The 26,506-nt window shown below is 39.2% G+C and overlaps 1 protein-coding gene across 5 annotated transcripts in view; it reads right to left on the bottom strand.

Annotated features, from left to right (window-relative positions):
* Positions 1 to 19,535, bottom strand: part of COMMD10 (COMM domain containing 10) — a 165,355-nt gene extending 145,820 nt beyond the window's left edge. For 4 of the 5 annotated variants that reach the window (XR_004961673.1, XR_004961672.1, XR_004961671.1 and 1 more), the window contains exons 1-4: positions 19,440 to 19,524; positions 17,802 to 17,892; positions 9,692 to 9,802; positions 6,741 to 6,896 (exon numbers count right to left, since the gene is read on the bottom strand). Coding sequence is in view for 1 of the 5 variants with exons in the window: in XM_036279660.1 (XP_036135553.1) it covers positions 6,741 to 6,896; positions 9,692 to 9,802; positions 17,802 to 17,892; positions 19,440 to 19,480 (399 nt within the window). In the remaining 4 variants the exon portion in view is untranslated. Of the gene's footprint in view, positions 1 to 6,740; positions 6,897 to 9,691; positions 9,803 to 17,801; positions 17,893 to 19,439 lie in introns of all 5 variants that reach the window. The other variant, XM_036279660.1, reaches the window with a different exon arrangement.
* Positions 19,536 to 26,506: the final 6,971 nt, after the last annotated feature.

The following is a 26,506-nucleotide window of genomic DNA, read 5'->3' as shown; positions in this document are numbered from 1 at the left end:
GCTGAATGGAAGTCCTACAACTACAAAATTAAAGAAGCAGCCCCACTAAGACTGGTAGGAGGGGTGGAGTCGCACATGGGCTGGTCCCACACGCACCTGTGGCAGATAAAAATCAGGAGGACACCTTGGCTGGGAAGGTCCTCCCTGAGGAGTGAGGGGTCCCCATCTCACACTAGGCGCCCAGCTCAGGATTCCAGTGCCAGGAAGAGAAGTCCAATAATTTCTGGCTGGAAAAACCAGCAGGAACTGAGGCTGAGGAAGGCTGAGGCTGCTGGAGCCCCAGGCAGAACCTCTTAAAGGGCCCCTCGTACAAACTTACTCAAGCCCACTCCCTTTGAGCTTGAAGAAGAGGCAGCTTGAGGGGCACCAGAGACATACAGGGAAGAGCTGAGCTGTTTGGCCTTGTGACAAGGACTGGAGGGGCAGTTTTCTCCTGGACAGAGATGCTGGCAGAGGCTGATGTTCCTTTGGTGAGCCCTTCCCTGGGGCGGCAAACAGCTACCATACCTGGGACTCCAGCAACCTGGCTCACACTGTTTGCCCACTCTGGTGATTCCCTGAGGCCCCATCCTACCCAACTTTCAGGCCCACCCAAGCTGTTTTCAAAGGCTTTACCATAGGATTGGCATGTCTTGGATCCTGCTTCAGAGTTTCCTAAAATCTCTCACACAAGCAGCATCTGGTCTCAGTAAACCCCATACCTCTCCTTAAGTGGCACCAGGCCTGGCACTAGAAGCAACCACCGTTGGTTCACAACTTGGCTTTTCCTGGACACCTCTAAGCCCAGCACAAAAAGCAGCCATCAGCAGACTGCTTTGTAGTTTATGTCGAATGGCCCCGAGTAGAACACAGGCAGTGGCTGACCTTGCCCCAGAGCCAGCACACCCAGTGGAGAGCTTCAGACCACATCGAAACACCACCACCTAACCACCTCCACAAGTGACACATTCAGTCAGCGGACTCAATGGGTACCAGAGCTATGATGAAATCTTGCTCTGTGTGGTGGGCCCCTATACAGCTGATCCTCCAAGGTAGTCAGAGGCCAGTGGTCAGTGGGCACAGCCAGTCCTTGCAGTTGATCAGCCTGAGTAAATCCCTCCCATTGATGTGCCAACAGCAATGAAGTCTCAATTACAACAGAAGGGTATATAGTCCACACTAGGGGTGCATCTCTAGGGCCCAGCTGGGGTGATCAGGGAGACTCTGCCACCTGCAACAATAGGCCATCCTACGAAGCCTAGGAGACATAGCAACTCTACCTAATACATAGAAACAATCACAGGGAAGCAGACAAAATGAGGAGACAAAGAAACATGTCTCAAATGACAGAAAAAAAACAAAACTACAGGAAAACAACTAAACAAAATGGAGATAAGCAATCAATCAGATGCAGAGTTCAAAACACAGGTTACAAGGTTGCTCAAGAAACTTGGTGAGACATTCAAGGGACTTAGTGAGACCTTCAAGGAACTTAAGGAGACCTCCAAGGAACTTAGTGAGAACATCAACAACATCAAAAAGGACTACTCAGAAATAAAGGATGCACTAACTCAAATAAAGAATAATTTACAGGGAATCAATAGTAGAGTAGGTAAAGCCAAGAAGCAAACCATCGATTTGGAATATAAGGAAGCAAAAAACACCCAATCAGAACAACAAAAAGAAAAAAAGACTCCAAATGAGGATAGTTTAATGAGCCTCTGGAACAACTTCAAGCATGCCAACATTTGCATCACAGGGGTGCCAGAAGAAGAGAGACAGCAAGAAATTGAAAACCTATTTGAAAAAATGACAGAAAACTTTCCTAACTTGGTGAAGGAAACAGACATACAAGTCCAGGAAACACAGAGAGTCCCAAACAAGTTGAACCCAAAGAGGTCCATACCAAAACACATCATCATCAAAATGCCAAATGTTAAATACAAAGAGAAAATCTTAAAAGCAGCAAGAGAAAAGCAGTCCGTTACCTACAAGAGAGCTCCCATAAGACTGTGAGCTGATTTCTTGAAAGAAACTTTGCGGGCCAGAAAGGAGTGGCAAGAGATGATGAAAAGCAACAACCTACAACTAAGATTACTCTATCCTACAAAGCTATCATTTAGAATCGAGGAACATACCAAGAGTTTCCCAGACAAGAAAAAGCTAAAGGAGTTCACCACCACCAAACCAGTATTATATGAAATATTGAAGGGTCTTCCTGAAGGAGAAGAACAACAAAAATATGAACAATAAAATGGCAGTTAATGCATATCTATCAACAATTGAATCTACAAATTAAATGAGCAAACAGAACAGAAACAGACTCATAGATAGAGAACTTTTTGTTGCTTGCCAGATGGGTGAAGGTTGGGGGGATTGGTGAAAAAGATGAAGGAATTAGAAAGTACAAATTGGTTGTTAGACTGATGAATCTCAAAGGGAAGTGGCAAGAGAGGGCGGGATGAGATAAACCAAATAACTTCTATGCACATATGCATAACCAATAGACACCAACAGTAGGAGGGGGGCAGGAATGGGGAGGAAGGTGTCAATGAGAAAAAAAAGAGAAGAACATCTGTAATACATTCAACAATAAAGATGAGTTAAAAATAAATAAAAATAAAAACTCTTTAACAAACACTTAAATGCATTTTAAGAAAGGGAATTGGTGCATGTAGTCTTTAAAGAGTAGATTATTCCAAGTGCTTAAATATGCCTTACATATATCTCTCATAATCATATCTGGCACTAAGAAATAAAGTCAGCTTAGAAATGTAAAAATATTTTAGAAAAAAAATATTACATAAATAGAATACAATTATTTTCCTTAAAGTCTTAGAAAAAAAATATGTCAATATTTAACATATAAGTTTGCACATTCAGTTTAGTAGAAATATATGTCAAGAAACTATAAACAGAATTTCAGGAGCAAAATTAAACATAGTACTGAAGTTCTGTTTGAAAGGAGATTCATAATTTAATAAATGTCATGACCACATAGGCATTATAACAAAAATCAAGCAGAAAACCCTTTTACAAGTACACTGATGACAGAGTCAACACAGATAAAAACGAGAAGAAAACAAATTATAAGTAGTAGTGACATTTCAGTCTCAAGTCTCCAAAGAGATTAAGATAAAATATATTTTTTAAAACAAGAGAATGAGTACGGCTGGTGTGGCCCAGTGGTTGAGCATTGACTCATGCATCAAGAGGTCGCTGGTTTGATTCCCGGTCAGGTCATATGCCCAGGTTGTGGGCCCGATGCCCTGGGGGGGGAAGGGGGGGATCTAGGAGGCAGCCAGTCAACGTTCTCTCTCATCAATGTTTCTATCTCTCTCTCCCTCTAACTTCCTCTCTCTCTAAAATCAATTAAGGGGGAAAAAAATAAAATGTAAGTATTTGGGATAAAAATTTTAAATCCCTTCAATCATATTCTGCAAAAAGCTATCATTAAATTAATTTTCAAAAAATAAAAGATGAAAAGAGGAGTGCTTAAAAACTGAATTAAAAATAAGCACCTGAGGATTTGTTAACTTATTATTTAATTTAATCTGACTCTGAATTTAGAATTATTACCCACAGATGTTCCACTGCAAGTACCACCAAGACAGTTCAGGTGAGTGAGTACCTAAATTACCATTAAAACAAAAGTCATTGTAAATATACCTTTTGTTCATTATATAATAAGTTACTGCCATCTATTTTATTACGACTTAAATGGCATGACCTATTTTCACACATGTTTATCCTAAACAGTTATCAGGGTAAAAAGGAAAGATAACATTGTAGCTGCCAGGGGTAGCATGATATAAAAGGAACAAAGCTTAAGAGACAGACAGATCTTTGTTTAGCTCTCACACTGATGTTTCTATCTCTCTCTCTCCCTTCCTTTCTCTCTAAAAAAAAAAAAAAACCAAAAATCAATAAAAATATATTTTAAAAAGAAGAGAGAGGTAAATCTGATTCCCATCTCAGCTTTACCATGGACTGCTTGGGTTAACATAATAAAGTTACACTTTCTAAAGTTTTATTTTCTTCCTTTTCAAATATATGAACCACACACACACATACACACACACACACACACACACACACACACACACACAAACTTTGTAAACCACCCTTTATAATTCCTGACACACACACAAAAAAACTACTTCTTGAACAGAACTTAATGTAAATATAATATGGTGAATAAATATTACTTTAAAAAATACTTTAAGAAATATAGCATCTAGATACTGGAAAATGACTTACTATTCGAAGCAGAAAAAGAAATATTTCTAACTGTACTTGTCAAATGCAAAAAAATCAATGGACCCCATAAAATAGCAGAAAATTATAAATAGAGAACAAGCAAATATTAAAAGGTAAGTGAAAATTTTTTTAATGGAGATGGTTGAAAGAAGAAAGAATTTCAGGGACAAAATGGAAAACTTAAAATCTGTGCAGGATTTAGCAAAGAGTAGAAATTGAAATGAAAAATGAAGCAGTGATGTGGACACTTGATAGCTCTTAGAATGCAGTATAAAAACTGAAAAAAAAGTGCAGGGAGATGAAAACAGAGGCATTTTCTAAAAATCTATAGCTAATATCCTACTTAGTGATAATAGACAATGCTTTCTCTCTAAAATTCGAACAAGGCAGGGTGTTTCAAACATACCACTCATATTCAACATCATATTAGAAGTCCTAGTCAGTGCAATAGGCAAGAAAAACAAATAAAAGCTGAAAATACTAGAAAGGAAGAAATAAAACTGTCTCTATTCATGGACAAAACACGATTGTCTACAAAGAAAATCACAAGAAATCCACACACAAAAAAAGGCTATAATTCATTAATGAGTTTACCAAAGTCACAGAATATAAGATCAATATACAAAAATCAAGTATATTTCTATGTACTAGCCATGAACAATTCAAAAACAAAACCTTAAAACAGTACTATTTACATCAACTCAAAAAAAACAACAACTAAATACTTAGTTACAAATCTAACAAAATATGTGCAGGATGTGTATGTTAAAGAATGCAAAACACTGACATGAGAAATCAAAAAGGACCTGAGGGAAAAAAAAAAGGAGAGATATACTCAATACTGTTAAGAAGCCATTTCTCTACAAAGTGATCTATAAATTAAACATAATCCCAATCAAAATCCCAGCAAGATTTTTTACAGATACAGAAAAGCTGGTTTTTAAATTTATATGAAAATTCAAAGAAACCAGAATAACCAAAACAACAAAAAAGAACAAAGCAGACTCATGATACCTGATCTTAAGGCTTACTACAAAGCTTACAAAGAGACAGAAATTAAGGCAGTATAATATTAGCATAAAGACAGACAGAGATCAATGGAACCAAAAAGAGGGTCCAGAAAAAGACCCATACAAATAATGTCAAATGATTTTAACAAAGGGGCAAAGGCAATTCAGCAGCAAATGATGTTATCAACAAATTATGTGGAGAAAAAATGAACATCCATAAGCAGAAACAAAGAACTTTGACCCACACCTTGTGCTTTATACAAAATTACCTCAAAATGGACCTAAATGTAAAACATAAATCTATAAAACACTTAGAAAAAAAACAAAAGAGAAAATATTTGTAACACTATATTAAGCTACAAATTCTTAGATACAAAACCAAAAGCAGGATCAATAAAAAAAAAATTGATAAATCAAATTTCATCAGAAATTAAAAGCTTTTGGTCTGCTGAAATGCAATACCAAGCCTTCACAAATTCTTCTAGAAAATAGAAGGGGAGGGGCCACTTTCCAACTCATTTTAAAAGTCCAATATTACCCTTATACCACCAAAGACATCACAGGAAAAGTACAGACCAATATTCCTCATGAACATAGATGGAAAAACATTTAACAAATCAAATACAGCAATACATAAAAAGGATTACACATAATACCAAGTGAGATTTAACCCAGGAATACAAAGTTGGCTGAAAATCAATTATAATAATACAGAAAAAAAGGACAAAACCTGTATGATCATTTCAACCTCCATGAAGAGTGACTAAAGGTAACTAAAGAAGAGCTTTGTGACTTTTTGTTACTTTATATTTTTCCCAATGTGTTCATTTTGTTCACAGTTTGTTACTCAACAAGTACTGACTACCTTCTGTGTGTAAGACATTCTGCTAGGCACTAGTACAGAAACTGAAAAACAAATAATTATGGAATTCAGTAAAATTACAGTTAAGTCTTAGATACAGGTACACAATTAAAAGAATAACCAACTTTGCCTGGCCGGTGTGGTTCAGTGGTTGAACGTTGACCCGTGCACCAAGAGGTTGCTGGTTCGATTCTCAATCAGGGCACATGCCCAGGTTGTGGACCACATCCCCAGGGGGGGCATGCAGGAGGCAGCCAATTGATGTTCTCTCTCATCGATGTTTCTGTCTCTCTCTCCCTCCCTCTCCCTTCCTCTTTCTCTCTAAAACAAAGAAAGAAAAAAAAAGAATAACCAACTCTGTCCAAGGCCTCAGGGGCAAAAAATCGAAAAAGACTTTCATTCCTATCCTTAAGTTATAGAGGCATATTTTAAACTGCAAATTAAAATTAAATCACATTGTGTGATTTGTAGCCAATATGTATGGAAATAACTTTATAGGAATATTGTCCATATACTCTTTTGCCTGATTGTACCTCTCTACAAAATATTATCACCTTAAAAACTCTTCAGGTATAATAATCTATACCATACAGTATTGAAAAATATCTTGGGTTTAACATAATCTGTACCTTGTGGGGAGCAAGACTCCTCTGCCTGAATTTTTCGACTGTTTCTTGACCCATGGAAGACCAAGTATTGACAAATGCTTCTGCTTTGTCTTGTCTAAGATGAATGTTCTCTAACTGCTGCTGCAAAGCTGCTGGCTTCACATTGTGATATACTGCCTGTTAAAGAGAAAAAATTACATATATCTCTAACATTCACACAGAGACTTTGATCTATAGTTAAATACAAAATTAATAATTTAAATCAAGAGAGTATTTTCTATTTCTATTGAAGAAATTATTTATTATTTTACAAATAATATACCATCCCAAGGGTTGAAAGATCTAGGCTTAAATAGCCTAAATTATTCAGGCTAAACTTTTTCAGTTTTGCCTGAGGTTTAAGTAATCCTAAATCTACCTAACCTAAATACTTCTTTGTTTTAGCTATGCAAATGGTACCCTAATTAAAATTTCATTTCCTGGGTTCTCCCACCATCCCCATCTTGGGTCCAAGCAGCTTGGCAGCTGGAGAAGGCAGTGGCCAGGCAGTGCAGCTTCAGGAAGGCACTCTGGAAACAAAGCTGAAAAAGGCAGTAGGAAAAGGATAAATATGCAGACAAAAAAGTGCAAATGGAAGGGAAAAGAGAGGCAAAAGGAAAACAGGCCAAAGTGGCTAATCAGGAACCTAAAGATCTACCTGTGGAAAATGGAGAATCTAAAAACAAGGAGAGTCCAGCCTCAGATGAAGCAGGAGAGAAAGAAGCCAAGTCTGATTACTATCATATACCATGCCCTGTCTCCCTTCTTGTACAATCCAGAGGAATATTTTTATCAATTATTTTGTAAATGCAAGTTTTTTAGTAGCTCTAAAAACATTTTTAAGAAGGAGGGAATTCCACCTGATCTCATTTTTTTTTTAGGTGTAAATGATCTTTTCCTGAGAGGTGAAATCGTTTGCTGGTTATTTTTTGGTACAACCAGAAAATAGTAGGATATTAAATGTGAGAGGCTTTAATTGTCTTGGGTGTCAGCTTAACATTCTATAGATAGGGGTAGTTTTTATATCCTATAATACAAAGCATATTAAATGGCAATTTGAAGTCAGCTGTACATTTTCTATGCCCTGAACATTTTAAATGACTTCTATTCTCATGTTTTGGGTAGAATTGTTTCCTAAAGAAAATCACTCCTTGATCTTGGGTCTCTCTGCCAGAATTCTGTGCACTCTGTAACATACTTGTGTGGTAGTCCAGTTTTCCTAGTAACCTTTTTAATGTGCTGTGAAAGAAAGAAGATTTGATTATGTAGTACACATGATATTAAATTGTGAATTAGTGGGATTTTGATGTATCAACATTTGAAGATATTGGTACTTGATACTCTATTAAGGAAAATTAGCCTCCAAATTTTAAGCAGGGAAGTCACTGGAATAAGTGTTTAGAAAAGAATCACAACCACGTGACTTTAGGTTTCGGGTACATATGTTAAGAATTGTGTACAGCCCTGGCCGGTTTGGCTCAGCGGTTGGAGCTTCGGCCTGCGGTACAGAGAGACCCGGGTTCGGTTCCTGTTAAGGGCACGTACCTCGGTTGCAGTTTGTCCCCGGCCCTGGTTGGTCGTGTGGGTGGCAGCCACTCAATGTGTCCCTTCACATCGATGTTTCTCTCTCTCTCTCTCCCTCCCGCTCTATCTGAAGAAAAAATGGAAAAATGTCCTCCGGTGAGGATAAAAAAAAAAAAAAAAAGAATTGTGTACAAAATGAAATGTCTATGTACTTATCCTTAAAACAACCAATAGAATCTCAATTATGAAAAGAATTTCATTTCCTTATTTCACTTAATTATTTCAAAGAAGTATACAATGGTTTTGTTTCCCAACTAACAAAATTTTCCAAGAAGCACTTTTTCAAAACTACCTTCCTTCTCCCAACTTCCGAGGTAATATATAATAAAATGTTGTATAATTTTTAACAGTGATATCTGTTATATTACATTATTCTGGCGCAACTTTCTCATAAACCCCACGCTGCTCTATCTTATTTGATTATCCTTTTCATCTATTAAAGTCCCACCAAGGATAGTCATCTTTATGATCTGCACTCTGTTTAAGGCTGTATGTAGTAGATGCCTGGCAGCTTGTCCTTTTAACAGTACCTGTCACTAGAATGCTTATGAAGCTACAGTACTATTTAAAATTTAATTTCACAAGTATTCTATTTAATCAATCAACAGAAATTTATAGAGACTCTATTTTAAGCCTAGCAATATGCTAGGTTTATATAAGATACAAACACACACACACACACAATCCTGGCCCCCCACACATTCAAAACTAAGTGAAAAAGGTATCACTGACATCTGTGTAATAATGAAAGACTAATAATGTGCTCTACTATGATAAGCCAACGATAAAAGGAATCCAAATAAGGGGAAGACTGAAAGCATAAGGGGTCAAGGCTACAGTGGAAGGAGATAGGACTTAAAGGAAACTTATAAAATAAGCTGAATTTAGATGAAAAGAAGAGATGTAGAAGGGTAGATAGGTAGGAAGAAATAGTATGACAAAAGTCATTTGACAACTACTACTTTTCCAAATGTTTTATTTATCTTCTGAGTTAAATAAATCCCCCAAAATAATTTATTTACATTTTTAAATGAAGTGTGTTCATTTTTACAAATTAATATACCAAGTAACAATCAATTAAAATCTTTTATAATTGTCTCAAGGCAATACAGTCTTAATTCGTATGTTAAACACTTTACTCACACTACTCAACATTAAGACTGTTTTGTAGAATGCAGTACCGTGAGGAGAGAATCAAACATTCAAACATCGTTTTACTACATTGAAATTCTTAATTAATATACATTCACAGCTTCCATCTGCACATGTTAAAAAATGTTATACATATCATAGCAATACAAACAAGTACTAAACAATAATGGTTAGGAAGTGTGGGGCAATAAAAATACCTGTTCTAAAATGAATGATATTGTTTCAAGAACTAGGTGAAGATCTTGTTTTTCTAGAGAAAATGCAGCTTGAAGTTTTTCTTCCTCTTCTTCACTGAAACTGTTCTCAGCCTGCAACACAAAAAGGAATCTACTAGCACACATTCAGGTATTCAAAACTCAGGTACTCAAAAGGTTTAGTTGTATACAGAACGGAACTTGAAAGAAAAAGTAAATCCATGGTAAAAGAAACTGATGTGTTTGTAAATTTCAATGTCTCAAAATCATACCACAGTTCAATATCTGGATCTTGCCAAATAAAGTTCATTTTTAAAGAACAGTATTTTGCCCTGGCCGGTTTGGTTCAGCGGTTGGAACGTCGGCCTGCGGTCCTGAGAGACCCGGGTTCGGTTCCCGCTGAGGGCGCGTACCTCGGTTGCGGTTTGTCCCTGGCCCTGGTCAGTTGTGCAGGTGGCGGCCGCTCAATGTGTTCCTTTCACATCGATGTTTCTCTCTCTCTCTCTGTTCCTCTCTCTCCCTCCCACTCTACCTGAACAAAAAATGGAAAAATGTCCTCGGGTGAGGATAAAAAAAATAATAATAAAAATAAATAAATAAATAAAGAACAGTATTTTAAAATCTATGGAGGTGAAAAATAACACTAAATACCATAACTAATGGACATTTAGAAAAAAAGCTAGAAGGTAAAGCCCACGATAATAACAGTAATTTCCATCTTCATACATTCAAAATATTTACTGAGTATCTATTATGTGCTACATAGACAGTTCATGTCTTCAGGTATACCAAACTCTAGTTAAAAAGACACATTAAAACAAATAATTATTCAAATAATTTCCATTTTTATGAGTTCTGCAAATGTATGGGTTATTATAAGAGTATATGTAAAGCAGGAAATTATCTTTTTTATAATTTCCAAGTTTTGAAAAACTTAAAACATTACACAATTACTTCTGTAAGCAATATATGATAGAAAGAAGATAGTCACCTGAATATAATCTCTGACTAGTCTCCTCTCTTTCATTTCCAAAATAATCTCCTGCCATAAAGACACTGGTTTATCAAATATGAAAAGTGTATGCTATTAAAATAGCTTTTAAATAATAATGAATACTTTATGCATACATCCTAAAAAGAACTTTCTCTACTGCTTCCTCGCCCCAATAGCAATATGGAAAAGTTTCAGAAGGTCCACAAGTCTCTGCCTTGACAGCTTAGGATGATGTGCAACCATAGTTGAACAACTTCCAAGTTGGTCAATCTGATTCCCTTTAATATACACCAAATAAGGTATTTTGACAAAATAAAAATAGTGACTGAGCATGTAGAAAAATAAGCTGCAGTGTCCTCAATGTGTATAAGAGAGAAAGAGCAACAAAATGGTCACTCTCAAGATCTTCAAGGGCATTGTATTAACAAAGTAGTTTGGAGTGAAAGGAGACAAGGGCATATTTATTTATATGCCCCCATCCACTGGTACATCAGGCAGGCACCCTTAAAATAAAGAGAGGCTTAAAATAAGTGAGCAAAACGGCATATGGAGAATACAGCTATAGAACAAAGTTTCAAACACATATTCAACCTCTTGTTCCAAAATGATCCTGGGTAGATAAATGTTAAATATAAGTTCCTCTATTTGCTTTCAAAGAGAAGCAGTTAAACTTCTTTCTATCTACCAATAGCAACCCATACATATATGGGAGTTAAAGAGAAGATAAAGGAGATATATTCTTATTATTTTTTTTATCCTCACCCAAGGACATTTTTCCATTTTTTGTTCAGATAGAGTGGAAGGGGGAGAGAGAGAGAGAGAGAGAGAGAGAGAAACATCGATGTGAAAGGGACACATTGAGTGGCTGCCTCCTGCACGACCCAACTAGGGCCGGGGACAAACTGCAACCGGGGTACATGCCCTTAGCGGGAACCGAACCTGGGTCTCTCTGGACTGCAGGCCAAACCAGCCAGGGCAAAGGAGATATATTCTTTCTTATCCCCTCAATGGGAGAAAATGAAGGCCCAGGTTTTGTTTTGTTTTGTTTTGTTTTTTTATCCTCACCCGAGGATATTTTTCCATTTTTTGTACAGATAGAATGGGAGGGAGAGAGAGGAAGGGAGAGAGAGTGAGAAACATCGACGTGAAGGGACACATCGAGTGGCTGCCACCCGCATGACCAACCAGGGCCGGGGACAAACTGCAACCGAAGTACGTGCCCCTGGCGGGAACCGAACCCAGGTCTCTCCGGACCGCAGGCCGACGCTCTAACCGCTGAGCCAAACTGGCCAGGGCAAGGCCCAGGTTTTTAAAATTAGAAAATAAGTATTCAAGAAATTTAAATCTTAAAATGGAAAGTGGGATGTTAATTTTTTCTAAAAGAGCATGTGCCATACACACACACACACACAAGCAGGAAGGAAAAACAATACTTAAAAATAATAAGATAGTGCTACATGGATTGACATGGAAAGATCTCTGGTAAAAATGAAAGAAAAAGGTAAATAGCAGGGCAATATATACAGTACGATACCATTTATATAAAAATACATAAACTACACGTCTATGTATATGCGCATGCAAATGTGTGTGCACATCTGTATTTATTAATACATGGGAAAATATCTGGAAAGATAAAAGACCAAACTGATAATAAAGTCTACTCTAGGGAGGTACAATGGTTTTACTATTCTGCAAATTCTGTAACACTCCTCCCTTCAAAAGATGGAGCCTAATTTCCTTTCCCTTGAATGTGAGTCAAATCTAATAACTTACTTTTAACAAGTAGAATATAGTGAAGGTGAAGTTATGTGATATCCAAGGCTAGGTCCTAAAAAGGACAGCACCTCCCTCTCTAGGATCACTCTCTCTGGAAGAAGCCAACCTCCATGTCCAGAGGAATGGCTTGTCTGGCAAGGAACTGAAGTCCCCACCCTCCTGCCACCAGCTAGCCTTACTAGAAGAAAATCCTCCAACCTCAGTCAAACCTGCAGATAATAGCAGCCCTAATCCAACATCTGACAGCAACTTCATAAGAAACCCCAAATAAGAACTATCCAGCCAAGCTACGCCTAAATTCTTGACCTACAGGAGCTATGAGAGATCAAGATTTGGAGTAATCTGTAATTCAGCAATAGACAACTAATGCAGGAGAGAATTAAGATGGAAGGAGGGGCAAGAGTTAACCAAGGGGTAAGTTCAGATTTTCCATAATGCTTAAATTTTTTAAAACAAAAATTTATCCATAAACTATTTGTGAAATTTATAATGTTATTAAAATGCTCGCCCTGGCCGGTTTGGCTCAGCGGTTGGAGCATCCACCTACGGTCCGGAGAGACCCGGGTTCGGTTCCCGCTAAGGGCATGTACCTTGGTTGCAGTTTGTCCCCAGCCCTGGTTGGTTGTGCGGGTGGCAGCCACTCGATGTGTCTCTTTCACATCGATGTTTCCCTCTCTCTCTCTACCTCTCTCTCCCTCCCACTCTATCTGTACAAAAAATGGAAAAATGTCCTCGGGTGAGGATAAAAAATAAAATAAAATAAAATGCTTAATTTAAGTGCTCTAAGTATTTTGAACTTTAAGGGCACACAAAAAAGCAAACTAAAAATCCTTTCTTCTAACTTTTTCTTTTTCTTTAAGAATTCATTTTCTTAACATGCATGATGAGGGAACTAATCTCAATTCCACATATAGTTGAAATCAGACCACATTCTTCATAAAATTATACAGGTCTTCTATCCTATGAAAATGGTATATTATCTAAGTAATTATGAAGGCAATTAGATTTTTTTAAATTTTCTAGTTAATTTGCTAATTTAATTGTCCTTTAATTTATTTATCAAAACACTGATACATTCAATTATATTATAGTGGAATCATAAATTGGCAATATGATAAGAAATGCCTATGAATTGTTCTATTACCTAGTGGTTGATGGAGGGAATAAGATCAGAAAGGTAGGTGGCACAGCATTAGAATCAAAAAGTAAATTATGTTCAGGACATGAAAGCCTTTACATACTTTGCTAAGGAGTCTGAACTCTAACATCAGAATCTGATAGCCTGAGTGCCTATCTCTGCTCTACCATTTAATAACCCAAATGACCTTGGGTACTCCCCATAACCCCTGAGATTGTCAATGTCCTTATCTGTAAAATGGGTTTAATAAAAAACACTTCAAAGGACTGCTCTGAATTAAATCAAGTAAAAGTTTGCAGCTCAGACTCTGTCACATAGCTAAGTAATAAATACTAGCTACTGCAGATATTGATGCATATTAATTATAGACAGCTAAATTTGCAATTCAGTTTCAAAAATGCAGGGCATGGATTTAGAGACAGAGAGGACTGTGATCCAGAGTCCAAGCTCTGAATCTCATATATACACACAAACACCATAATGGAAGAACACATGGTGCTATTATTCTGCAAACACCGTAACTTAAAGTGTGTGGAGATATGATACATATCATTCTTACCCGATGAACCAATTTGTAAAGCCCTTCACCTTAAATAAAATACAAAATAGCCCAGCCGGTGTGGTTCAGTGGTTTGAGCGTTTTCCCATGGACTGAGAGGTCCTGGTTTGATTCCTGGTCAGGGCACATGCCCAGGTTGCAGGCTTGATCCCCAGTGGGGGATGTGCAGGAGACAGTCAATCCATGTTTCTCTCTCACATCGATGTTTCTCTCTCTCCCTAAAATATCAATAAAAACATATTTTAAAAATAATAAAATAAAATACAAAATGAATACATTTTCAGAGATATGCTACCCTTTTCTTTTTTGTCCATATAGGTGAGACCAAATGTGTGTGTGTGTGTGTGTGAGAGAGAAGAACTGTCTTGCACATTCAAGACATTTAATGTCCCGGAGCACTGAATGCCAGCAGTACCCTCCACACACTGGCATTTCTATAAGCTGGGGTTTACATATGTGATTGTCTTTTATGTTAATTAGACTGCATAATGGGGAAATATAGTGGTACTCACAAATGAATCTATCAAATAAATGAACTTTTATTTTAAAAGTTTGAAAGAAATATTTCTAAAATGTATGGCATCCATTCTGGAATTTTGTAAACAAAGTCCATTGGATTAAACTAATTTCTTGTGCTGACTCAGGTCATAATCATCAGACTCAAAGTTCTGTGCTAAAGTATCCTAAAGAATACCTACGATAAATCTATGATTTTTTTCACTTCAGTAAAAACACCTCTCAGATTTCTGTGCTTTTATATTTCTTCTGCCTGATTTTCATAATTCTTCTATTTCATTCCATTATCAGTAGTCAATTCCTGAAAATGCCGAACATGCTTCATCATAGCAGCACCTTCATCCCCCCAGTTTGCTGCTTCAAATCTGCCATGCCAGGAACCCAGACAGCTGATCTCTCAGGACTAGACACACAGCACAGTTACATTAATAGGCTTTGTGTGACAGCCTAAAACTCTTTCCTACAAACAATATATATGAGTTTTTCAACTGCATGAGTTGTGACAGTTATTTTTGAAAGTCATAAGTCATAAATGTTTATTTCTAAGTTCCCAGCTATGACAGTAGGTCTGACTTCCCTCACTATTTCTCTGTGCAGACTCTATTAGCCTGATGAGTGGGGCAATTCTTTGTGCAGGACTGTCCTGTACATTGCCCTGGCCAGGAAGATGGCCAGTTCAAAGAAGACTCCCAGACCCATGCTTAGGCATGGCCATAGTCTATACCTTAGCTTATTTCCCCACCTTTATTCCTAGGAGGGATTCCAAGGAATCAGTCTGGACAAAAACCAGATTTTCTCTGCCCATAAGCAGATTAAGCTTGCTAAAATCAAAGCGCCAAGCTAGTATCATTTAGAATAGCAACCAAATCCTCTTCATCAATCTACCTGTATCAGGTTTCACTGTTCTAAGGGCTCTGCTTGTCCGAAGGCAAAGGCCAACCTGACAGGCCAAGAGTAAACTAAAAAGAGCTGGCAGATCCTAAATGGCACTGCACACTTTATTTGATAAGAGCTCTTATCACAACAGGAGCCATTCTGGAAGAACATTCCAGGAAAAAAGAAAAAAACTGCACCTTTCCAGACTTTCTTCCTTAGCAGGCACATATTCACATATGTATATTTCTGTCCTCAGTTGCTTCAGCTCTCAGTAACCACACCTTCTCATCTTCATTCCCCTACCTTGGATGGAATAGCATTCAAGCATCTCTGTGGAATGCTTCAGCCACTCAGTTACTCTAAGATAAATATTAATTTATTCTCAACTCCAGAGGTGACTGACAAGGTCAAAGACAAACTACACATCACAATTTTCCCTGCAAATGCTTGATCCTCCCTCAGTATAAAGAAAAGATGTACATAAAAGAGTTTTTTGACCCATATTGTTTTATCTGTTTAAGAAGGCAGCCACCTACCAGCTCAGGGAATCAAAGCAGAACATCTGTTTGACCTTGGAACTGCCTTCATCATTTACTTTTAGACTGATATATATACTATTTTGTACTCTTTTCTGAGGTTTACTGTAATGAATTAAAGGGATGGATTCTGGAACAGACTGTCTCACTAGTGAGCTGTGTGACCTTGGGCAAATTATTTAACTGTTCTCTATTTCAGTTTCTTCATAGATAATATAAAGATGACAATAGTACCTACTTGCTAAGTTGCTGTAAGGATTAATTCTAGCATGAGTTAATAATACAAAGCCATTAGAACGGAAGCAGTCACAGAGGGAGCAATGCAACTGTAAACAGCAAATTCCTTACAGGCAGAAATTTATATTTCTTTTGTGTTTCCCATAGCAAGGAAAAGAACTCCAACTACAGTTATTGAGTGCCCACTGTATAAGTATCAATGTATTAGGTATGGGTAATATAAAGATGAGTAGAACATGATACTCAAGGTATTCAAGGTCAGAGAAAGACCTTGTAATCATGAAATAAACAATGCAGTACTAAAGTGAGGTGGTAATGACCCAAGTGCTTTAGAAGCATAGAAGAGAGAACAACTGCTAAGAGACTGTATACACACACACACACACACACACACACACACACAGAGTCGAAAAAGTTCATGACATGTTCTAGTAAGAAAGCACAGTCCAATGTGACTGGGGCACTTGCAAAGTGGGGAGAATATAGGTTGTGGCCATGTTGTAGTGTTATTATAATATAATGTTAAGGATTTTGAACTTTTTTCCATGGGGCAATGGAAAAATCACTAATGGCTTTGATATCATCAATTCTTTTTTTAGAAAAAAAATATTTGGCAAGAAAAATGAAATAGCATTATGAAGAAGCAATAGGAAGGGGAAGATTAGCGGTCTCAAGGTACCAGTTTAAAGGTAAGAGATAATACGATAGTTCAGATAATACGAATCTGAACTAGGACTATAAGGAGAACTTGGATTTGAGAGACACTTCAGAGGAAGGAAGGATTTGAGAGACATTTATGAGACACGTCAGTGATGAAGAGACACTCCTGGCCAGGAAAAAAAAAAGAAGAAAGAGTCCAAGTTCTTTTTTAATGGTGGTACCTGGCCCCAGGCAGAATAGTTAGTTGGTGCTCCATCAACACGTGATGGATGGAATTAAATTTTTATAACCTAATAAAAAAGTTAACTTAGATTGGTGAGCAAGTAGTGAGTTACTAAACATCAACATGTCCCAAATAGCCAACCCTTGAAATAAAAGTGAAAGATTAAATGAAAGATTAAATACTGATTGATAGCAATACCACAAGATTATTTTTAAGAGTGAAGTCATAAAATCAGAATTTTCCCAAAGCATGTTCCATAGAACCTTAGTCCCAAAATATATACCATCATAAAACAGTTCCAAGGTGAAACACATTTGGAAAATTTTGCACACCACATTCACTCTTAAATATTTACTATAAACACTACCATATAATATACTCTGTAAAGTTCTCTAATTAAAAAATTAACTTTAATGAAGACAGAGCTTCCCAAACTTTTGACCATGGGACATTATCACATTTTCTAGAGACCTGATTTTCTCAAAAACACACTGGGAAACACTATTCTTTGCAAAAAGTTCTGTAAGTAGAAACAAAGTTTCAGTGGAATCACAAGAAAGTATATTATAAGTTGTAGAAATACAAACGTACAAACCTTCAGGTGAAGTTTTTGAAGAATTCGGGTGAGCAGCCGTGGAAATCTTCCTATATCTATTGCATTTATCAGCAACACTGCTTTTTTCATGCTAAATAAATTAGTAAAACAAAGTTTTGAGTGAGCCATGCAAGTGGAATTGTACTTGCTATAAGTACAGTTGTCTAGGCTGCAGTTGTCTGTAAGTTTTCATTTCAACAATTCTGACTGCTATAAGGTAAGTCAGAGTAAAATAAAGAAAAACAGATGATGGCCAGCAAAGGAGGTAGGGCATTTTCAAAAAGACAACCTCCCCACTCCCGCCCATCCCTCAAAAAAGGACTACTGTTGAAAAGGTCTATTTGCCAAATTTTCTTTCTTTCGGGCAAGGCAAACCACTACAAGAAGCTTGCACTCTCTGGGGAATGGCATTAGTTTAGCAGTAGGTGTTTAAGTATCCACTCAACCCAAAATGCAACCCTGAGAAGAGTGGAAGGAGGAAAGTGGCTATTATACCACAAATATAAGCAAAAGAAAGCTGCATAACACATAACAGAATTTTTAAAAAATAAAGTATTACATACAAAAATCATGTGGGGTCTCTAAGTACACAATTGTTTTAAAACTCTGCTTCAGCCCTGGCCGGTTTGGCTCAGCGGTTAGAGCATCGACCTCGGTTGCAGTTTGTCCCCGGCCCTGGTTGGTCGCGCGGGTGGCAGCCACTCGATGTGTCCCTTCACGTCGATGTTTCTCTCTCTCTCTCCCTCCCACTCTACCTGAACAAAAGATGGAAAAATGTCCTCGGGTGAGGATAAAAAAAACAAAAATAAATAAATAAATAAAACTCTGCTTGAGTTGTAATAACTTTAACTTATGTGATAAGAACAACTCTGTTGAACATGTTACTATGGTTCACCGATGCGGTGTGTTGTTACCCAGGACACTGGTGTGAGGCAAGGAACTGGCTGGCAGGACTCAGGACTCCGGAAGAGGGAACAACTTTAAAATGACAACTCTGTTCTTTCAGATTCCTGCCCAACCCAGGCATGAAGAAGCTATTTTCCAACGTCAATGATTTGCCTATATCCTTCGGCACTTTCTGCGCACCCACACACGACCTCACTAGGCATTAATTCCTTTTCATGACATGGAATCGTTACTTAAATAATTTTGTTTTAAAAGAGAACTTAACATCACCGCGGACAGCCCACCTTACCTACCACAAACAGAAATGAACTCAAACGGAATAAAAGGACAACAAAGCCGTGTCACCGAAGTCGGGCCGCAGTGTCCCCGGGCCCAAACTCTGGCCTGCGGTCTGTCCCGACGGAGAGGGGACCCGACGCGAGTGGGGTGTTCACGGCCGCAGTGGGAGCCTTTCTCGCCGCACGGGGTCCGGAAGAGGCCAGAAAACGGGAACGGATCCCCTCCCCGCCCCTGCGGCGTGACAGCCGGGAGGCCTGGGTCCTGCGGGCACTGCGCTCGGGAGCAGGACCCCAGCGGCCAGGGGCCGGGGACCCCGCGCGGGCGAACCAACGTGGCGGTGGAGGCGCCCACAGCCCCGGGCGGGCAGGCGACGGCTCGGCCCCTCCCGCCCCTGCCGCCCCGGCCCGCGTCGGCCAGGGGTCGGCTACCGCTAGCGCCGGGCCCGGCGGCTACCTGGGGCTCTCCCGCAGGATCAGCGCCGCGGCCGCCGCCATCCTTGAAGCTCCCTCGCCGGGCCGCTACCTGTCAGCTGCTCCGGGCCCAACCAATGGCGGCCGCGGCCGACGGGAACCCGGAAGGGCCACGCCGCGCCGCTGCCCGGCCAGTCGGCTCCAGACCCGGGCGCCTCGCCGTCCTCCGCCTGCCGCTGCAACCTGTCCCGAGACGGGCCTGTCCGCACGTTAATGTCCGTGTGGGTATATATTGACTAAGAAAATATACCTGGATACGTGTGTACGGACGTTATGTGTTATGTATGTGGTATGTGTGCACGTGTTTATGTTATCTATACTCGCTCTGCAGGGCGCCACGTGGAGCTTGCTTGCACTGTGGACCTTCGTTTGTTAACAATATTCCCTGAGCACCTACTGTGCGCAGGCACGGTACAAAAGCCCCAAATTTCTGCCCTGTGGGTTTGCCCTGCACAAATGGACAGGCTTTTTTGTTACTCCCTCTTTGGGGTCTGACATAGTGGGACAGATGAAACGCCCCAGAAACTGCCATTAGGGATCTCCCCAGAGAGTAAGTAGGGGATTCAGAGGTGGGACCGGTGCTGACGCATCGGAGGTAGGATCAGGAAAGCTTCCTAGGGCAGAAGACATGAAGAAGCCTTGAATAATGGGTTGTGTGGCATGTGCACTTAATGTGGTGAAAAATGGGGAGCTATTAAATGTTTTCAAGCAAAGAAAGTCTTGTGATGAGAACTGGGTTTTTTGTTTTTGCTTGTTTAAGATTACTGTCAGCAGAGTGATGACTTGATTGGAAAGAGGTAAGCAAAACAGTCAGATAGGAAACTTGGCAATAATCTGTGGAAAGCAAGACAATCCTGTGGTAGTAAAATGGCATGGGAGAATAAAACGATCGTGGATGGATTAGAGTTACAGTTCTGCTGTACAATCTTCAGGAGCTGGCAAGAGATTGAATTTCATTTTCCTACCTAATTATGTTTTACTTAAATTATTATTTTAATTAGTTGGCATTCCTACAGCAGCCCAAAAACATCCTAACTGAAGGGAGAAGCCAGATTGCAAATTAAAAGTCAATAATCCCCACATGGATAATTGAGTCAATTATACAGTGTGCTGAACACATACAAATACATTTAGTTCCACAACACTACATATTCCGCAAATGATGCAACATGTAAAAAAGATGTATGTAAATCTGCATAAATTATAGCTTCTGATACAAACACATTACCCTACCTGGCACAACTTTAAAAGAGTCCCAGTCAATCACCTTTTGAATCCTTTTCCAGTTGTCTTGATTCATTGCCTGAAGTAGAGCCACTAACCAGCTAAAACCCTTTGGAATGTCTAGTGAAGTTTCTGTTCTCCTCAGATGTCTTCAAAACTATAGCTAGGATTTTGAGCAAAAGAACATCAAGTTGCCCTGGTGTGGCTCAGTTGGTTAAGCATCATCCGGTGAACAGAGGGGTCCCTGGTACGATTGCCAGTCTGATTCCCTTTTCAGTCAATTCCCTGGGGCACATGCCCAGGTTGTGGGTATGGGTTTGGTCCCCAGGTGCTTATGGAAGGTGGCCGATTGATACCCCCCTTCCTCTCTAAAACAATCAATGAAAGGGGTGGGGGAAAGGACTTAAAAGTAAAAGGAGTATCAAGTTGGTTTGAGTCCTGGACCTATGTAACCTGGAACAAAGCATTTAACCTCACTGTTTCCCATTCCTGATCTGCAAAATGGGAGTGAGAACAATATCTACTCCTCTGCACTGTGGTGAGAATTAGGTAATGGGATTTATATATACAAGAAACACTCTACCCTTCCTTACAAAGCAAAGCACAGGCCTCTAAGGTTTTAGCAAAAGAAGTCTCCAGTGGATGAAACAGAGGCCTCATTCTAATTCTTTATATTTTCATTGGTGGAGTGATCATTTCCTATTGCCACTTACTATAAAGGCTTGATGATGTAAATAATTTTACCCCTTAATGCCTGGCTGGTGTGGCTAAGTGGTTGAGCATCACCCCTTGCACCAAGAGGTCGCCAGTTTGATTCCTGGTCAGGGCACATGCCCAGGTTGTGGGCCAGATCCCCAGTGAGGGGCATGCAGGAGGCAGCCAATCGATGTTCTCTCTTATCGGTGTTTCTATCTTTCTCTCCCTCTCCCTTCCTCTCTCTCTCAAATCAATATTTATATATTTTTAAATAATTTTACCCCTTAAAATAGACCCTCACCCAAAATATTTCTGTGGTCTCTGTAATATAGGCATATATATCCATGAAATAGTCCTTGTAGTTGTCTACCGGTTGCCACCTGCTAGAGGACAGGAAATGTACCTCCTGCAGACATAATTCTATAACTGTACTTGCCCCTAACCCCCAAACTCGTCAGCCCATTTTTTGATGGATCCAGAGCCCAAATCTGCTTCCCCTGATCTTTTATGGCTACTAAACATGCCCCAAAGTGTCTTTCATACCCTTGCCTTCATTGCAAACTTCTGCTAAATTTACTTTTTTAAAAAATTCTATGTTAGCCTGGGTTCTCTAGAAAACAACCTGATTGCATGTTAGTGCTTTGCTGGAAGCTATAATTGTAGGGAAGTAGGAGTGAGGACAAATGGGAAGGAAGGAAAGGAGGGAGGAAGGGAGGGAGGGAGGGAAGAAGGAAGGAAGGAAGGAAGGAAGGAAGGAAGGAAGGAAGGAAGGAAGGAAGGAAGGAAGGAAGGAGAGCAAATACAAGGTTGTATGTTATCCAGCTGATTACAACTTCCAAACCTAGCTGTTTTCTCTGTACTGTGGGGTATTTCGAGAGAGATTATGTCAAATCATTATGTCTTGGAATAACCAGGAGGTAGGAATGAGGAAAGGAAATTTATTACAGACTCTTTTATATCTTCTCTCTGTTGGTCAAAATTCATCCTGTAGCTCATACCTCCCTGTACTTCTGGGGTATGTTACATGGTACCTCTAAACATACACTGGAAAATCTAGAGCTTCTGTGAGTTGAGTCTGGTACAGTAGGAACCAAGTCCTAGAGCTGCAGGGGAAGAGGAGTTCATGGCCTAATCCCTAACCATACCCACCCCCAGAAGTGTCCTTCCCTACCCCCTGCCTGGCCAACGGTGGCAACAAGTGGCAGGGCCTTTAAGGCTATGGGAAAAGTTCAGAGTTCCCAGGGGCCATTTTATTGGGAAAGTTAAGCAGCACACTGAAGCCTGGGACAGTGAGCTGGAGCATATCTGGGGAGGAACATAACCTGAAGACAGTTTTATTCCTTGAGTGCAATCTCAGCACAAGGGATGCTTGGGTCCTGAGTGCTTCAGCTCTTTAATGGTGGAGCTTTTCAATTCACATATGTCTGGTTGTTTTACCAAAGTCTATCATAGGACAGGTTAGAGTGAGGTTGGTGACAGGCCCCCACTGGATCAGAGAGGAAACACTTTTTTCTGGGGTGTGTCATTGTCCTGTTTAGAGCCCTTCCCTTTCGTGGGTTCCTTCTCAAGGGCTCCACGCAGTCTCCTGCAATAAAGCCTCAGTCTGCACCCACCCTTTCCCCACTAGACATGATTTATATGCTCAACACTCAATGAAGTAGAACAGGATCTGAGCCTTTTTCCCCCAGAAGTTTCCTCCAACCCTTAAGTAATCCCTGGATACACCAAGAAGCCTGCCCAAATCCACCCCTCAACATTCCTGCAGCAATAAAAATGATATCTTAGGAGGAACGGTAATACCTACTTACCCACCAAAACAATATCTGAGCCCCAGGCACTTAGTCCAGCTGAAATAAACTTTTAAGTAGGCTCTTGATATATATTGTCAAATGGGGAGGGGGGTAGGCACTCCATTATGTACCCCAGATTGTTCCGGCAGTGGGTTAGCTAGGTATCGGCCCAGGTCCCTAACATTGTAAAAGTCTGTAGTCCTACAACTCATCTTGGGTTTCTCAGGTGCATTTGTCAAAGGTAGCTTAGAGTCACTGGCAGAGGACCAGAACTACCTGCTACCCATGTCCTATCCTCAGATGACTAGCAAGTATAAAATTCATATTCAGCGGTTTGTCACATTCACTTGCAGAAGCCACTGGCCCAGTTCTCTCCTTCCCGCCATGCCGACACACACCTCCCCCTCTCCACACCATCACTCAGTCAGTGGTTAGCCTGTTTTTAGCTCTGTAGTCAGCACTTGCCTCATAGGTGTGAGAGAACCGATTGGGATATAACTGAAGAACACCCTTCTAAATGGTTAATGTGTAATTGTTTGTTTCACACTTTCTCTCCAGATTCTCAGGGGAATGAAATTTTATAATTACATCTTTTTATTTATGAGTTGGTTATGTGAATGTTCCTGTTTAATGTAAGCTATATCAAGAATAAAGAATGCATAAATATGATCTAATCTTTGAGTATTTGCATACCAGGTTGTGATATGGAAAGGAAGCAAGAAGCTTAAAAAATAAAGAAAGAAAAGAGTATTAAAGTTGCAGGCCACTTTTGCCCATAAAAAAACATTATTTATGCTCACCCACCTTTAACTAAATGGAGGGTGGGAAAGGATATGGGAATTACATTTTTATTAAAAGATAGTAAAAATATACTTTGTGATAGATGAGCAGATCTCTTTCTAATCTATTCTCAAACTTAAAGTTGAAAACCATCTCAAATTATCACCCCTCCATTTTAATTTTCACCTAGTTTTCTCCATTCTACCTCCCAGAGGCCTGTGCCATTAACAGGACTGATATTTACATGTAGGATATGAGAGAGATTGAATGGTTTCTTCAGTAATTTTCACCAGTGAACACAGTTTGAAAAGAATTAGATGGAGCTCCCCATAAAGACATGACAAGTGAGGCATGATTACAGATCCTCTTTTACCCAAAGACTAGTAAAGGAAGTAAAAATAATAAACAACACAAATAGGCAACAGGAAAAGAAAAATCCACCCATCAACAGAAAACAAACCAGGAAAGAACACTCAAAAAAGTGTCTGGCAAGAAAGAAACAGAGCACCTGTCTGTATTAACTAGGCTGGAGTCTAAAGGTGATTTCCAACCTGTTGGAATAGACACCTTCACTTCCTTTTCTAGAGAAGGAAAGGAGGTTGTCCACAGAGCCATGAGAATTCTCGATATAGCCCTCAGTTTGGACAGGAGCAGAAAGGGAGGTAAAGAGCCAGTGTAGGGGAAGTCTTGGGAAATCCCTGGAGAATATACACCTGTGGGGGCCAATGCAGGATTCCACGGAGCCTAGAGGAACCTCCAAGAGGCATTCCTTTGGTGCTTCTGGGTAAGGGGAAAAGTAGAGTAGGCAGAAAAAAACAAAACTATATATAATATCCCAGATGAATAAGGAGCTAGAAATTTGAATAGAGAACACAAGAAAAGATACTCTGAAGAAAAAGGCCAGTGGAAAAGTTGACATTGAGGCCACCATGAAATAAGCCTTCCCTCAATGTCCCACCACATGGTTAACACTGACTGACACCCACAGGCCCTCTAATCCTTCCCCATACTAAGTGGAAATGAAAGAAGGAAATAGGGAAGTGAACAGCCAGCGCCAATTTAGGAGGAATCAGAGGCTCTGGGTGCCACAGTTAATGAAGGGCTCGGTTGAAGTATCTATCCCCACCCCAGAGACTGGACATGCCCCCATCCAGCGCAGTGAGTTCTGATAGAGGACAGTTCACTAAATCTCAGAGTTGAAAAAGTGAAAATTAAATCCACCAACAAATGGTGAAGCCCCAGCTTCCCCTGAAACTTTTGTAGAAAAGTAGATAGACTGCAGCATTGAGCTATCAAGCTGGCATCCTGGATGGAAAAACAGATCTCACATTAGAAGGCAAAGGAACTAAGGAGACCTTGGCACTACATCAGAGAAAACAGATGCCTAGGCAGAGCTGTCCATGCTAAACACAGTCGGGTGGGAAGAAAGGGCATGACAACTGTGTAATCATCCTACAGATAAATATAATAAAGAGAGGTAAACAGCATGCAAAAAAAAAAAAAAAATTGACTTAATAAAATAAATTTAGTAGAACAAGAACTAAAAGACAGTTTGATAAAACAATACAATTAGGTGTAAAAGCCATTGCAAAACCAAAGAAAGAAACTGAGGGCTAAAAGCTCACCATTTCCTATGTGATGCATAAACTAGAAACAAAAAGAAACAGATGACAAAATTGTGAAATAAATATTGACGGAAAGGAAGGGCTATTCATAGGGAATACAAAGGAAATAGAAAGACATGAAGTAGATATTGAGAACAAAGAAAAGACAACCTAGAGATAACTCTGTCCCCAAGGCAAAGAACCCAACAAACAGACACAATGATACATTCAATTACAGTAAAAGGAATCTGACTCCATTTTTGATGTTTGACTGCTGACATCTTTCAAGTCCCCTTCACCTAAGGGTTGTGGGTTTGACTCCTGGTCAAGGTCATGTATCTGGGGGTGGGGGTTCCATCCCGGCGCTGATCGGGGTCCTGTATTAGGCAACCAACTGATGTCTCTCTCATATCGATGTTTCTCTCTCTCTCTCTCTATCCCTCCCTCCCTTCTACTGTATCTAAAAATCAATGAAAAAATATTCTTGAGTGAGAATTAACAATAAATAAATAAATAAATAATAAATAAATAAATAAAGCAATTTCTTCAGTTTCTTTTCCTTCTCTTACCCAGTTTATTAAAATAATTTCTATATATCCATGTGTAGGTTGTGTGTGTATATATATAACTGGAATAATAATCACAGTATTATTTCTGGTTGATAAAATTTTCTATATTTTTTACCTTCTACTTTGTACTTTTTTATATTGCTTGGATTTCCAATAATGATCATATATTTTTATAGAACAGTAAAGTCATTATTCAAAACATAATAAAAACAAAGTGGATTAGTTATATGTCCAGGCTTTTTTATATTAAGTACAAAAAGAGGTTATGTATCAATAAAAATACTTCAGGTAGTCCAAATATTAACACCATCCTCATGGAAATTTGTAAATAATATTTATTTATTAATCACTGTCAAAATTTACAATTTTTGCCTGGCTAGTGTAGCT

The sequence above is a fragment of the Molossus molossus genome, unplaced genomic scaffold (assembly GCF_014108415.1).
Source record: "Molossus molossus isolate mMolMol1 unplaced genomic scaffold, mMolMol1.p scaffold_m16_p_3, whole genome shotgun sequence".
NCBI classification, from domain to species: Eukaryota; Metazoa; Chordata; class Mammalia; order Chiroptera; family Molossidae; genus Molossus; species Molossus molossus.
The sequence above is the reverse complement of the archived record's forward strand: the minus strand, read 5'-3'. Positions and strand labels throughout refer to the sequence as shown.